Source organism: Gymnoscopelus braueri, assembly GCF_963280865.1.
Source record: "Gymnoscopelus braueri genome assembly, chromosome: 16".
NCBI lineage: Eukaryota > Metazoa > Chordata > Actinopteri > Myctophiformes > Myctophidae > Gymnoscopelus > Gymnoscopelus braueri.
The window spans coordinates 40,085,167-40,101,726 of record NC_137616.1 but is presented as its reverse complement, the minus strand read 5'-3'; the positions used below and the strand labels follow the sequence as shown (position 1 = coordinate 40,101,726).

The following is a 16,560-nucleotide window of genomic DNA, read 5'->3' as shown; positions in this document are numbered from 1 at the left end:
CTATTTATGGCATATGTCCGCCCCCCCCCCCAAAAGAATATCAAGTGGTTAAAAAAAACAGATGTCCAGATTACCCATCTATCTTTAATATGAGTAGGGCCTATACAACACAAAATCAAAGAGGTCAATGGTTTGTGAACAAAAGCACCAGTTAGCCTACAGAAAATGGTTAAGTCTACAAAACATGACAAAGCAGAGAGAGTCTGTGCCGTTAACCGGTCAAACAGCTTCTTCTTCTTCATCATCTGTCCTGCCTCTCCTCGGTCCATGGCGACCACCGGGGGTGCGCTCCATAAAGTCCTTCATGGGACGTGGCATGGCGACAGGCAGGATGAGTGCAGCGCCGTATAATCCCGCACCCTCTCGTTCGTCTGACAGCCGGTGCTGCTGCTGCTGCCGCCGTGTCGGTCCCCGGACGAGGCTTTCTCGGGTTCCGCTGGAAGCTGCTGCTCTGCGCTTGTCAGGCCTTCTGAGTAGAGTTCACCCTGGGCGGAGGAGGAGGAGGGGGAATGGGAGTCCTTGCTACTTCCAGGCTCGGCATTACAGTCTTTACCCAGGATGCTGAGAGCAGAGGACAGCTGCTGGGTCCTCCTCACCGAGTTCCAGTAGTCGGAGGCGGTTGCCTTTGAAATTACTTTTGAAAGATAACAAAATCATAACATTAAACTGCAACGTTCCCCAGTTTCCCAAATCATATTCATTCATGCAGCTAATATCCAAGTTGACTGATATTTTCACACATACAAGGTTCCCTGGCTAATAAGCCAAATATGCCTTAACTCTTTCACTGTCATGGACACAGTGCCAAACACGTGAGACGAGTGAGGTGTTTTCAGTGGTTTCCTACTAGATGGCGCTGTTCGCCAACTCACGAGTGACCATCTGACTTCCTCAGAGGCACAGCAGCAGAAAACCACATGATAGCAAAAAACCTCTCCATTCAATTCCTTGTAAAAAAAAAAAGAAGAAAAAAAAAGAAAAACCTCCGTTCCTGTTTTTTTGGCGAAACCAAGTCACATTCAACGGGCCATAACCATGGAATGGATTATCGCGACCGGACAATTTGCAAATATTTAAGGTGTTTTTACATGTTAGTTAGAGCAGTGTTTCCCAACCTTTTTGGTGCCAAGGCACACCCGGCATAGCCAAATGATCCCAGGGCACACCTAGATATACGGTGTGCGCATATGCATATATACACACACAGACACATATATATACACATATATAATATATACACATATGCACGCACACACTAGCCTGGGATCCAGCCTGCTTCGCTACGTTCGGCGGACTTTTTTTTCTCTCTTCGCTTCTCAGTCTGGAAAGCACCCTATTGACTCGTTTTGCAGAACTACACTGGAACTACATATGTTACGTTAGGCAACGTCGTTGCTGGTTGGATGTTGTTCAAACGAATGACGAATCACAACAATCACACAGTTTTTTTGTCCTGCCCCGCACCACAGACCAATCAGAAGCCACGGTTCGATTCAGCCGTATGCCATGTCCCGCCTCCCTTGGAGATCGGGTGCTTTCCAGACTGAGAAGCGAAGAGAGAAAAAAAAGTCCGCCGAACGTAGCGAAGCAGGCTGGATACCAGACTACGCACACACACCCTTCCTGACCACTTCCTCCACTATTTCCTGTTTACTTCCTGTTGCGTTAGCAACCAGCCTCTCTCACACAAGTGTGTCACAGACAGACAGACAGACAGACAGACAGACAGACAGACAGACAGACACACACACACACAGTATATTTGGTACCCAATATACCTAATATCTGATAATAATATCTAATAATCTGATCCTGATAGCATTATTGCGGACGCATGCGCTGTTGCCCACTACAGACGAACACCAAAACTCTCGCCCCAAAACAGTCACCCCGGGGGAAATCCGGTGGTATTCACCTGGTATTCCTAAACGTAGCCTCATTAAACTATGCCTAAACCTAACCTTATTTCTAAACGTAACCTCAGTAAAACTAATAATATATAAACTTATTTCTAACCTTATCCTCAGAAAAAAAAATACAGGAATACAAGAACCGCTCGTCCGCGAAAAGAAATGGGGGCGAGCGTGTTTTGGGCCGAGTTTTCCGGTTATATTATATCGACGGCACCGTGGCTTGAAGTTGCAAGAGATTCTCTCCGTGGAGTAATTAAACACCACAAACTACACGGAATGGATTACGTTGACACAAACACACTGGAGTGATTTAGAAGCACTTTATAAGAAAACTAACACTTATGTTGATTTAACGTTAGTAGGCCTGTAGGCCTACGTGTTTTATTGTTGGACATGCGGCAGGTTATAACATGGGCTTTTGACAGCCCCTCTTGTTCCCGGTTTGGCGGATCTGCTGAACGCCGTATCGGCCCGTTCCGAACCACTTTCATCCCTGAGTACCTGCCAGGGGAGTACATGTGATGGCCCCATGAAGACAAAGCCACACATTTGCATTCCTATGGGCGAGGGTCGATTGGCTGTGCCTGTGTGTCTGCGACGGACTATGAGCTCAAGGCAGCGGCAGCCTGAGCTCACGTATCTATTGTGTGTGTCTGTGTGTGTGTGGGGGGGCGGGGGGGTTGTTCTTTTTTCATTCTAAATTTTAATCGGAACCCCAAGGCATGTCACGCGACACAAAAAGGTCCGCCGTGCCGAGGTTGGGAAACGCTGAGTTAGAGCAGTGTATATCAACCTTTTTTGTGCCAAGGCACACCTGGCATAGCCAAAAGATCCCAGGGCACACCTAGATATACGGTATATATATATATAATTATATGTATATATATATACACACACACACACACACACACTAGGGGTGTGCCGATACACTAATTTCATGAAACGATACGATACGATATTGGGCACACAACTTCGATACGATACGCACTTTTTTATTATGAAAATATATGGGGGAGAAAAAAAGCAAATGCAAACAAATATTATTATATTATTCAGACATGCAAACTTGTAGCTTTTCAGCTTCCACTAGCCGTTTTGAATCCAAATAGGGCAATAGTGTGACACCTGACCCGGAAAAAAACAGCATGTTGTCACCCTTTTCACCTCGGGGCTGTTTGCATGCCTGATTATTATTATTGTAAAAAAAAACATTTTTTTTTCCAAAATGATATTTTTTCAAACCTTCTTCAAACGGCGCGGCACACCTCAGCAGTAGCCCCGGCCAAAAAATTGGGACGTTTGCCAGGGTTGATAAACACTGAGTTAGAGGACAATTATAATGTATTAAGGCTTTATATTTTAAGAGCAAATACAACACTGACAAATGATGCCAAAAACAAATAGTTATGTCCAAGGACCTCTTATAACTACACACACAATTTATATTTATGAACAAAATGCAAAAACATTATTGTGATATACAGTACATTTCACTTATACCGTACTTTAATCCTGACCTTGCACCAAGGCTAAAATCACAGTGTTTCACTACAACCAACCAAGGAATAATAATAATTACAGATACACCCACAACAACGTTTTGGGTGAAGTTCATGAATGAAGCACCAACGGAAATAGAGGCCAAAGTCTAAGGGAGTGTCATACTGTACTCTCTCTCTTTCACAATAACTGTCTTCCTCTATTCTCACATACCATCACATGATGTCACTGTAGCAGATAATCGCACCATAAATAAAACGAGCTGGCTGCCATCAGTCACTTTCACTTTCATCTGACACACGTGTCATCTGCACAGCAGCAACGTGATTAACATGTACGTGTACTCAATATTATGTTGCATTTGAAGTGCCACAGATTGCACTTTTCAGCATTCCATTTTAATATGGTTAGGTTTTGCTGTATATTTTTCTCGCTTTCTGACAAATCCATTGGCACTATGACCTATTAATTATTAATGAATTAATGAATTATACTAGTTAGGCCCCCTCCCTTTTCCTACAACTACAAGCTCACAATGCATCGCGTTGTGCGCTTGTAGATCTGTTATTTTCACTGAATGTTTGCCCCAGAACAGGGACACTGAATAGGGGCAGGGGCGCCGATTTCTGTCCGCGCTCCTGCGTGTGCAGCGCGCGTGCATGCGCGGCCGGTCCGCACGTTATTTTCCGGGTTTGTTACCTTTTTGGGGGGGGGTTTGTTACTTTAATGCGGTTAATTCGGTTAATTTGGTACCAAAAATGTACTCCATGAAGTGAAGATGTCGGTGTTTTATTCTTTTTCTTTTTTTGTGATGAGTTTGTTATGGGTGCTCTTTATTTCCCCTGGGTGCTTAAGCCCCGAGGCACCCACAGTATCGGCGCCCATGAATAGGGGTGCATGTGGTTAAACCAGGGATGTCAAACTCGTCATCCGACATGATTTTAACCTACCTCTAGCTCTTATTCATAGCCGTTAAGGAGTTCCCCTTAAGGCTATGGTACTTTCGATTCTTTGCGCTCGCACCACAGGCTGTGGAAAGGCTGTCGCACCATCCGGTCATTAGAAAGATTCCACTGACTGGATCTGTACAGGGCGCAGCAGAGTAACTAAAATGTTTTCTTTCCGGTGAAATATTTTACATTTTGGCCAAAAAATGTATTTTAGACGTGAGGTGGGGGGCTCAGAGTGTTCCCACTTAGTAGAGTTGGCTTTCAACTCCATAAAACAGTCTTTGTTTTGGTGATTAGCGAAAGTGTATTTTTAATTTTTAGAGAGGCCTGTGGTGCGAGCGCAAAGAATCGAAAGTACCATAGCCTTAAGGGGAACTCCTTAACGGCTATGAATCAGAACTAACCTACCTCTAAAAGAAAACAAAATTTAAAAAAACAGCAGCTTCTTCATAGAGGCACTGAGGCAGTTGTCCCCCAACCCCCTCTCGCCGCTAACTGCACATGACTGTGAAGGTCTATAGTGGCCAAACTTGTTCTGTGAGAACAATAGCCAAGCCACTGAAGCCATGGCCATGGTCATTAGCATATGGTTGACCATGGCCTCTCTTATGTCGTCAAAACAGCATGAATAGAGTCTCAGTTAGCGTGGTAGGCAAGTATCAACATTCACCTGAAAGCTGAGGAGAACCACCACTGAGAGAGAAAAGAGAAAGGCAGGCACACTGAATGAAATGAAGAGATTGCGTCGCTACCAGTGTTGCACTTTACAAGTTGCTTGTAAATATTGGTAGTTGTGGGTTGCTTTTTATTTGTTGTGAGCTTGTAGATCGGCTATTTTCAAATAGCCGATGCATATAGGTTTAAAGTGCTCATGTGGCCTATAATAGTGACTTCTTATGGGCTCGTTTTCATAGGCCTGGTTGTTTATTTCTCTCGCAATACTGGGTTTTTTTTTCTCCTAAAATCTTTATCCCACGATTTTGCAAACCTCACACACACACACACACACACACACACACACACACACACACACACACACACACACACACACACACACACACACACACACACACACACACACACACACACACACACACACACACACACACACACACACACACACACACACACACACACACACACACACACGAAAATAACTATTCTGTCCCTATCGGTTCACAACTCGGACGGCGCTGATTCGACTAGCAGAGCATCGGCCGGTCAGCGCGGGCACTCGCGCCTCCTCGGCCTCAAGCTCTGCTGAGTCGGCGCGCCTCCGTCATGGACAATAACTATTATCATGTGTGCGTGTGAACGCGTGTTCAGCGTTCCCCTAGCGTAGCTTCCTGGTTGCTACGCGGGGGGGAACAACAAAAGACAGGTCCGCGTCGCATCAAAGCCCCGCCTCGCCCCGAAGCCCTGTGGCTAAAAACAAGCGCTCCCCTTCCAATTTACCTGGAATGCCAATTTACCTGTGACATATATATGTTACCGCCCCCCCAGGCAATTCTGTATAACCAACGCTAGAGGGCAATGAATGCACACTGAATCCACACGCATGCACATGTGTGTGTGCGACTGTGCGTGTGCATGTGTGCGCATGCACACATGCGCACGCGTGTGCGTGTGTATGCGCACACATGCACACACGCACACATGTGTGTTGTCGTGGACACTGGATAGTAACCATAGACTGTCCATGAAAAGATCTATTCTCCCCCTATCGGTTCACAACTCGGACGGCTGACTAGCAGACCTTCGGCCGGTCGGCGCGGGCACTCGCACCTGGAGGCGCGCCCTCGCGCCTCCTCGGCCTCAAGCTCTGCTGAGTCGGCGCACCTCCGTCATGGACAATAACTATTATCACGTGTGAACGCGTGTTCAGCGTTCCCCTAGCGTAGCTTCCTGGTTGCTATGTGGGGGGAACAACAAAAGCCAGGTCGGCCTCGCATCAAAGCCCCGCCTCGCGCCTCCTCCTCCTCGCGCCGCCTCGTATCAAAGCCCCGCTTCGCGCCTCCTCCTCCTCCTCGCGCTGCCTCGTATCAAAGCCCCGCCTCGCGCCTCCTCCTCCTCGCGAGCCTCGCGTAAAAAACCCTGTCTCGCGCCGAAGCCCTGCGCCTAAAAGCGAGCGCTCCTCTTTCAATTCCCGTGGAATGCCAATTTCACATGACACATATATACTCAGATATTTTACTTAAGTAAAAGTAGCGATACCACAATATGAAAATACTCTGTTACAAGTAAAAGGCCTGTGTTAAAAATGTTACTTGAGTAAGAGTACAAAAGTATTGGCATCAAAATATACTCAAAGTACCAAAAGTAAAGGTACTAAAATGTTTGAAAATAGCAGATCTGCGACGTGTTGTGAGCTTGTAGAGCAGCTATTTTCAAATAGCATATGTATGGATAATTTTATTGTTGACTCAGTTTAACCGTTAAACTGAGTCAAAGAATCAGAACGATATAGTATGATGCGTTTTGTTGAATCCGATGTTAGATTCTGTATGAATATGGTATTTTGGTTGGTATTTTTAAGCCTTTACTTGTGGAAACACAGGAAATGCTGTTGCCACTCTTTTGCACCTTATGTGTAACCACTAACCTCATGTACATACCTGCTGTTTTTTTAAGCAATGTGGTATACCTTCTCTGTCGGGTGGAAACTGTTACTTTTCAGGATTCAAATTCAAAAAGAGCAAAAGTAGCAGATCTACAAGCTCAAAACCGAGCTTGTGGATCTGCTACTTTTGTGTGGCGCTGTAGTATGAAGTAGGTAATTTACGAACAACCACAAAAGGTTTGGATATGAAGAAAATAGTTTTTTGCCCGACAGCAACGATACAGTATGTAGATAGATATGTTAGATTTTTGTTTGACATATTATCCTTGCTCTCCCTTTCTCTGCTCCACTCCCTTTTTCCTTGGACCTTGCACAAAAAAAAACAAATCTCACCCACTGATTTACACCTGTAAACCTGGCTGTGCATCATGTGACAATAAACCTGATTCTGATTCTGCATGGCCCTGAAAGTGCGAACACATTAGTAATTGTATCCCTGCTCTGTGCAGTTTGATGTGTTCTTTTACCTCTGGGTTAAAGTGCGACCAGTGGCATGTTCATGGGGTGGATTAAGGTAACACTGCCACCCCTGGAATCTTATTGGCCAACCCAGGTGCCACCCATTACCCTAAAAACCGATAATTGGCTATCTGCCAAGTCAGAGACAGGGGAAAACCAAACTTTCTTGTTTATCAACTAAACCTGGGAGTATGGAATGTGTTTACAGATTACATTTGCATGGTGTCACTCTGTCGTGCTTGACCGGTTTATTTTTTTAATATTTTGAAGGCATGGTATGTACCTTTGCCCTGTGTTTACATAACAAAGCATTAATTATCTTTTTTTTTACCAATCATTTCATGTTTCCAGTGTGATGGAAACAGGAATTTCGTGTGTGGTGGAAACAGGAAACAGGAATTTCGCTGTAATTTGGTGGTTTCACTGTTTTGGCAGACAGGGATGTTTTTGGTCCACCATTAAACAAACAGTGAAAGCACCAACAGCGGCCCTCCAGTGGCTGATGACAGCTGGTTTAGAGGATGATTGGTCAAACATTTTATTTATTGTTTTGTTATGTAAACACAGGACAAAGTTACATGTCACATGTGTAACACAAGCTGTTATTAGTAATTCAAGTACTGTAGATATGGGTAGTGGAGACAAAAATTGTAAATGTTATGTTTTTTGACGAATGTTGATGTTTCGCCTTGACTCAATTGTGTGAGTTAAATTCATACTCAAAGTACATACCGTACTCTCTCAGTGTTTGTGTGTGTGTGTGTGTGTGTGTGTGTGTGTGTGTGTGTGTGTGTGTGTGTGTGTGTGTGTGTGTGTGTGTGTGTGTGTGTGTGTGTGTGTCTGTCTCTCTCTGTGTGTGTGCGTGCGTGTGTGTATGTCTCTCTGTGTGCGTCTGTCTGTCTGTGTGTGCATGTCTCTCTGTGTGCGTGCGTGTGTGTGTGTGTGTGTGTGTGTCTCTCTGTCTGTGCGCGTGTGTGTCTCTCTGTCTGTGTGTGTGTGTGTGTGTGTGTGTGTGTGTGAGTGTGAGTGTGTGTATCCTCAGGCTATCCTTGCACAACCCCCACTTCTTGAGCCAAATGCCTTGAGCCACCCACTCCCCCAGTAAAAGGTGTCTGGACTTGCTACTGTCACGTCATGTACGTGGCCCTTTAAAGCACTGATTCACAAACAGTGGGTCAGGACCCGTGTCTGGGTCGCAAAATGTTTTCTTTTCCTACATTTCAATATATTGAACAAAGTTTCAACTTTTCATCAATTAAAAACTTCTTATTTTTTTGTGTTTTTCTATCAAAAGTATTTGACACAAAAAATCTAATACATTTCCATAAATAAATAAATCAACAAAGCATTTAAGTTGTAGTGAAATAGCAGATCTACAAGCTCACAACACCGTGCTTGTGGATCTGCTATTTTTCACTAGTTTGGGTTAAAAATTGAAACACCGGTCAAAACGTCTGATTTCTCTCATGGGTCTTGAGCTAAAAGGTTTGGGAACCTCTTCTCTATATGCAGTTACACTTTGTAGTGTATAAAGTGTGCGTCCATATACGAACCTGCTCTGTGGAGTTTAACATGTGGCTTCAGAATCCCGTCCAGGATCCTGCGTTGTTGCTCTATCTGCTGTCTGAAACACACGTCTCGTTCCTCGTACTCCGTCAAAGTGCTCTCCACGACCACAAAGATCTCTTCTGCCGCCGCAGAGAGTATGTCGTTGATCGCAGAGATCAGAGTCTGTATGGAAGCCATATGATCAGTCATCTAATAAAAAACAAAACTTACCTAAAACACACATTAAAAACACCAACAAATAAAGCTACAGGTAAAAAAAAAAGTAGCTTATCTGCTGACACAAGGAGGAACCACCCACGAAAGACTTGAGGAAGAAGGAAGTTATGTTTTGCACAATAAACACGTCTCACTCCCACGCACTCACGCACCAAAAAAGATACTCAAGGAATGCAAGACACGCCGTTTCTGCTTTACTTCCGCGTGTGACGTGGTTAGTTCGCCGGTCCGCCTCTTCAGGAGACCAGAAGTAGGTGGTAAGTCAATTCGTTCCAAAGGGAGAAGTGGGCGTGTCGTGATTGTGTGAACACAGTCTATGCTTCTGACCCTTTCTTTAGCCCAGTGGTTCTCAGCCTGTGGGACATGATTTTTTGGGGGGTCCCCAGATGACAGTGAAGTGACAATTTAAGGACTTTTAAGACCTTTTTGAATACCTCAAAAAATAAACTAAATAATAATAAACTTTATTTATATAGCACCTTTCATGACATGACTGCAGCTCAAACGTGCTTTACAGAGCAAAACTATTATAATACAAAAATAAAATAAAGTGCTTTACAGAAAAACAATTAAGCAAAAGGAAGAGCAAAAGCAAAAACAACATTAAAACCATTTAAAATAATGGCAAAAAAAATAAATAATAATAATAATAAAGAAAAAAAGACTGCATCAAAAGTAATCATCAGAAAATATAAGAGGCAAAAATTGTGAAAATAGCTGATCTACTTTGTTTTAAACCTTTCTCTGGTCCAGAAACGCACTCTCCTGAGATCTAGCAATGAAGGCGTATCTTCTTGAAATTAGCATCTTTGATGCACCTCTCTTGAGACGCTCGCAGCGAAAATGATGTGGTTGCTCGTTGACATTTTTGGCGTGAGCAAACTTGTCCATGTGGACCCCGGCCCCAACGCCCCATTGGTGTGTATGTATCATAGAGTTATGGTATTATTGGCCACCATTTTAAAATATTTGGTGCCACAGGGAGGACCCAAATAGGCTAAAAGAAGATTTGTCAACATGTGTAATTTTTTTGGGGGGAAACAAGCTCACAACATTGCATGTGCTGCTGTTGTAATGTAAAATGTTTTTAGAAAATAATGCACTGCAGGCTGGAATGCAGCTTTTCCAACTGACCAACTCACTCCCCCTGCTCGTTAAAGGAGTAGTTCACCCAAAAAAACGACTTATTTTCTATTAATTACACATGAAGCATTGAATTCATGGAGATGTTTTAGTTTTTGTCGCATTCCTAAGCCAATAATTTGATTACCAGCGGAAAGATGCTAATGTGTCTGGTAGGAGGAGACTCAAATCAAATGAGACTCTTTGAGTCTCCGGTGAGACCGCCAGTCATCAAAGTATTGGCTAAGGAATGAAAAAAAAAAAAAAAAAAAAAAGTCTCCATGAATTCAATGCTTCATGGGGTTTGTAATTGATAGAAAATAAGTATTTTTTTTGGGTGAACTAGCCTACTCCTTTAATGTGCTGTTCTTAGTTCCACCAGGAGATGGCGCCAGATAATCAGTTTTCAAAGGGCTGCCAGTGGAAACACATTTGAGCCTAAAGGTCCTTACACACCGGGGCGAATTCTTCATGCGAATAAATACGTTTTTTTTAAAAACCTTATAAAGTCAATGCAAGCGTCCACATCAGTTTCGCGAAGCGAAAAAGCGTCTTTTAATTATTCGGAACGAGTCCGAATTTTGAGTATATTCGCATATTCGCCGGTGTGTAAGGACCTTTAGAATGCCACCACTAATAAGGCGACCCCTAATGTACACCATACAGTGATTCACAACGTGGGGTCCGGGGACCACCATGTATCCTTGATTGGGTTCCAGCGGGTCCTCCACTAAACGATCTTCACCATCATTCAAGTAAATACAACTACTACAGAACACAAGTGAATGGCTATTTTGGTCATAGTTTAACTCAATCATAATACATAGGCCTACATACTAGAGATAACAGTGAATTCTGGACCAAATGGCAGACCATATCAGAATCAGACAGACCAAATCATGTTTAACAATGAAAGTGTTAACAGATTGTGGTCCCAAAGATAACAAATCTAATCAAATGGGGGTCCTTGGCCTAACGCATATAAAGTACTCTTTTTTTTCTGTCTGGATGAATACAATGCTCATTGTAAAGTATTGTAAATGCACCATTTAACATTTATTTATCTTAGCCGACACCAGAGATCTACATTTCTCAATGGAAGAGTAGGAAGACCAACCACTGCAGATGTGTTAGTTAGATTATAATTATATAATTTAGCATATCAAAACAAACAGCTTAAAAGATGTCCCTGTGACCATCAAACATACTGTAAACATTATTTTTTTGCAATGCAGAAGAGTTTAATGGCTGATCATACGGAAGTAGTCAAATGTATAGTCTGCGTTGAAGTAAGCAACTCAATCAAATGAATGAGAACTATTATCAGACGTCCCATTATTTGTGCAACAGATGCCAATTTTGGGATCAACAACATATTCATCAACTGGGATCAACTGGGATCAACAACATATTCATTCATTCACATTTCTCGGAAATACATTGAGGGCAGGACCCTCATTTTCAATGATTTTGAGATTACAAAAAGCATAGCACAACAGTCATAATATTGAAATAAGTACAGGATAAAAACAGGTTATGTACTGGAAAAGCAAGCAAGGAGCAGTATTAGACACCCTAATTAAAACAATTACAATTAAAAACAACAAGATTACTGAGCATGTGGATATTATCCTTATTCACATACACAACAGTAGGTGTTCATTCTCCACTTAATAAAACCATCCCAATGACTTCATGACAGCCTTAGAATGCCAATAATAATATAGACATTATACAGATTACCTTTCCAACAGATTACTAACTTGTAATAACTAAAACTTGTATAGTGTATATGTGTGGAAAAACTATGAAAAGTCAATAGTTAAAAAATTCTAACAACACAAATCTTCTCATGCGGTGCCTGGCACTAAATATTTTCAAATGTGGTCTGCAGCCAAATACATGCATTTTAATACAAAGATTGAGAACCACTGGAAAAGAGGCTGAGTTCCATTGCAGGCCCAACACCACCACTGACTATAGCTCACACAAGCAGGACCAACATTCACACCACCTAGTAACTCAGAGGTTCTCAAACTATGGGTCGGGACCCCAAGTGGGGTTACGGGAAGGTGATGGTGGGGTCGCATATTGACAACTGAAAAAAGGTTATGTGTAAAGAAACACTTTCCCTAGCTTTGAAACTAAATAACACACATAACTTTCAGGAATCACAGTGTGTACGTTTTATTTCCTAATACATATTCCTATTCAAAGCTACCGGTGTGTGTTTAATTTTTTCAATGTCAAGTCCAGTGGTTCCCAAACTGCGGGTCGGTCCCCAGATTTTTTTGGGGGGTCCCCAGATGATAAGCATAATGTGCAACATTGTTTTCTCACTCTACAAAACAAACCAATATACAGTATAAGTGTATACAGGGTATCTGCACAATTTAAGGACTTTTAAGAATCTTTAAATATTCCGTAAGAAAGAGGCAAACTTTGTGAAAATAGCAGAACTACAAGCTCACAACGCCTCACGTTGCGAGGCGTTGTGAGCTTGTAGATCTGCTATTTTCACAATATGTATCTGTGGAAGTTGAACCAAGACAAACTAAATGTAATGCCTACAATTCCAAGTGCTTGTGAGGGTGGGGGGGTCCCCAGTTCAAATATGATTATTTTAGGGGGTCACAGCCTGAAACGTTTAGGAACCCTTGTCTAGTCAATGTATTGAGTAGTGGTGTCATATTCTCCTGCTTGTTTTGGTATACAGTTAAAATGTTTAAACAACAGACAGACTTTCACTTGTAGTTGAGGAACATTTGACAAGGAGTATTTCTACTTTGACTCAAGTACCGGGGTTGAGTACATTGTCCACCACTTGGCTTAGACAAGGCAATTAATTCAACACGATGTGACATGTCACTACAGTACATGTCACTGTCACTACTATGGTCTATGGTCAAAAAGATACTTTTATATCAGCTTGATATGTTTCTTCTTAACATTTGTGTTTAAACATAAGATTGACTCCACTTTGCAAGTTTGATCAACTTTATTAAAAACCCACAAGTTGCAAAATATGAATGACAAAAATATAAATATATAAATACATATTATTGCAGATAAAATAAATAGCTTTAAATTGCCACATAAATAAATAACAGATGGTCTCACAAAACACAAAATAACTATAATACTATAGTCAAATGTTTTAGATGACGAAGCCATCAACCCATGTAGATTACCGATCTTGTAGCTACATTTATAGCAGTAAACAGTAGGCTAGGTTAGGTAATACAAAACAGAACAGAACAGAACAGAACAAGGCCTTTATCGACCTACAAAACAAATGCATGTTGTGTTATATAAAAATCACAATATGTGACAACAGGCTTAGACGAGGCAATTAATTCATGAGAACTTAAGTGTGTTTAAAACAAACACAACACAATGTATGTGACACATGTCACTACTATGGTCTATAAGAATGTCTCTTCGATTAGACAGTCCTGGGTTTGACACACGTGCAGCCGACTGCCACCAGTACATTTTCTGGTACGAGTTGATACTTTTTCGCATCCTTCTTACATGGTTTCTTTCTAAGAACCACCCTGTTTTGTTTGACGGGTTTAGAGTTGTAGGCACTGCTCTCGTGCCTTCTGCCCTCCTTGGTGATGATGCATCCCTTACACAGGCACTGGGCGACAGCCAGCGTCCGGGGGAAGCGGTCTTCTTCGGTTTCAAGGCTGCAAGGCGACCACAACAATTTAAAGTCAGTCCTTTATCTATCCGTGTCTAATTCTTCACACACGTTGAATGCAGACATGCAATGGTCAATGCGATGCGACACATTGTGAGCTTGTAAATCTGCTATTTTCAAAATATTTTCATACGTTTGTTACAGTTGTAAAGTTGTGAAATGGGACATTCTGCATGATGAGTACTTTTTACTTTTGCTACTTTAAGTACATTTTGATACCAATACTTTTGTACTTTTACTCAAGTAGATTTTGAATTCCGGACTTTTACTTGTAACAGAGTATTTCTACATTGCAGTATTGATGCTTTTACTGGAGTAAAACATTTGAGTACTTTTTCCACCACCGCTTACATGTATCCCCAGGGTGAGATGGAGCGGTTGCTGATGTCTTCGTTTAGTTGTTCGTAGAGTTTTATGGGACATTCTGGGGCGCCAGACTCAGCGACAGCTGCTGGCTCAAGGGCCTTTGGGTAGCGTTTAAGCATCTTCTCAGCTTTTTTCTCCAGCGTGTCTTCATCAACACACGAACACGTCAATACAGGGACAAAAAGCAGTCCCACTAGAATAATCTGTAAATTCAAGAACAACAAGACAATTAAATTTATTGCATTCTTTGGAATCAAAGTTTTTTTTTTTTTTTAAGTTTCACCTAATATAAAACTATAAAGTTAAAGCTGGAAAAAATATTGAATTGTCTTTTATAGCTCAAGCCCAATGACCCTCTCAGGGTTATTATAGTTAACTAGAATTAACAAAATAACTAAAACTAGAATTGAAGAAAAACAAACCAAAAAAAACAAACCAAGTAAACTGAAATAAAAATAAAAACAAGGCTTTAAGAAAAAATTATAACTAACTGATTGTGTGTTTACAAAATAACTAAAACTAAGTAAACATTTCCTTATTTTTAGTCTTTGTCAGTATCCAATTATTTTCCTTTAAAAATAGCTAAAATAGCACGATGCAATGCATTGTGAGCTAGAAGACTTGTCTAGGTGCTCATTTACCACTCCCATGTTACAATAAAAAGCTAAAACTAAGCCTTCTCACTAAATAAAAACTAAACTAGCAAATCCCCCTTTAAAAACTAACTTAAGCTATAACTGAAATTGAAAACATAAAGACAAATTGAAATTAAAATAAAAACTAAAGAAAACTATAATAACCTCGGTCCCTCTCACACATACCTGTACTTTGTATAGTCCGAACATGTCCATGTTGAATAATAATCTTCTGTGTCTGATAACCAAAGGGCTTTTGTTTGCTGTAATGCTCAGGCACTGTGGTCGTCGCTATTTATGCCAGCTTTCACCTCCCTGACTTCCTCAAAGTAAGTGGTACTGTGAGTCACAGTAAGTGGTACAGTAGCTGGCATCTGTCATTGCATTACATCACCTGGAATTTTACAAATGTATGAGGGGGTGAATATTGTTGCCGTCTGACAGAATTTTTTTATCTACATTTTTTTACTTTTTGTGTTTGTTCGTAAATTAATGCCCTATACTACTCCTTGATCATCCTACAGCATCACACAAAAGCATCAAAAGTAGCAGATCTACAAGCTCAAAACTTGGCGCGAAGCAACGCGTTTTGAATCCTGAAAAGTACAGTAACTGTTTTGGACATATGAGGTTTCTACCCGACAAAGACTACTGTACAGAACAACTTTGTCACAGAAAGACTCTGTCACCCCATCAATTGTGAGTGTGACTCTATGGGGATTTATCATATTAATGAATCCAATTTGTCACTGTCTTTGTCACTATTTATAAAACCCACAGACAGACCTAAATACTTTCAACATTTTTCATTTTTAGAAAAAATAGGCACGCTATCAGCTCACAACACATAGCGATGTGATGCGTTGTGAGCTGAGGAGCGGCTATTTTTGCTACTTTTGAAAATATTAGAAAGTAAGGCATTCACATTTACCCAAAAAATATATAGGAAACATAAAGATGAATTATGGAGATACAAGGCAACACACATACATAATCTAGCGGGACCCTAAAATTGTTAAGACTCTTTATCCAGAGCAAACACATACTGTACATCATCAAATGCAGAGAGACAGTGTAGTGTGTATCAGACCAATTCTTATGGGTCACAAGTAAATATCCCCCTTTTTTTCCCCTTTTCCTACATTATAAAAAGAAAACAACTCTAAAGATTTTTAAAAGTTTAAACAAAAAAAATCACAACTTTTCAATTAAAAACATTTTCAACATTTTTCAAAAGTATTTCATAAATACAAATAGATCTGCTATTTTCACTAGCTTGGGTCCCGGAAAAACGTCTCTTCCGACCCCAAGAAATCTCTTTTGGGTCTCGAGCTAAAAAGTTTGGGTACCACTGGTCTGTGTGACATCTGAGAGACTGCGTACGTGACAAACAGAACATACAATCACAAGCACTAATCATGCACACGCTGTTGGGGCAACAGTTACAGGTCATCAGACCTTTTACTAGTCATTTCACCATCTTTGGCTGAGATTCTGTTCCTAT

The 16,560-nt window shown here is 41.3% G+C and overlaps 1 protein-coding gene across 1 annotated transcript; it reads right to left on the bottom strand.

The window, feature by feature from the left end:
- Positions 1-286: 286 nt before the first annotated feature.
- On the bottom strand, positions 287-9,326 carry LOC308102726 (uncharacterized protein). Its single transcript, XM_080452566.1, has 2 exons — positions 8,996-9,326; positions 287-634 (listed from the first exon to the last, which is right to left on the bottom strand). The coding sequence occupies exons 1-2, from the start codon at positions 9,198-9,200 to the stop codon at positions 303-305; spliced, it is 537 nt and encodes a 178-aa protein (XP_080308692.1). The 5' UTR covers positions 9,201-9,326; the 3' UTR covers positions 287-302.
- Positions 9,327-16,560: the final 7,234 nt, after the last annotated feature.

Excerpts from the sequence above, each read along its gene's own strand:
- LOC308102726 (XM_080452566.1), bottom strand. The coding sequence starts at position 9,200 with ATGACTGATCATATGGCTTCCATACAGACTCTGATCTCTGCGATCAAC. Across the intron at positions 635-8,995 it reads TGTTAAACTCCACAGAGCAG|TAATTTCAAAGGCAACCGCC; the intron begins GTTCGTATATGG and ends ATCTTTCAAAAG.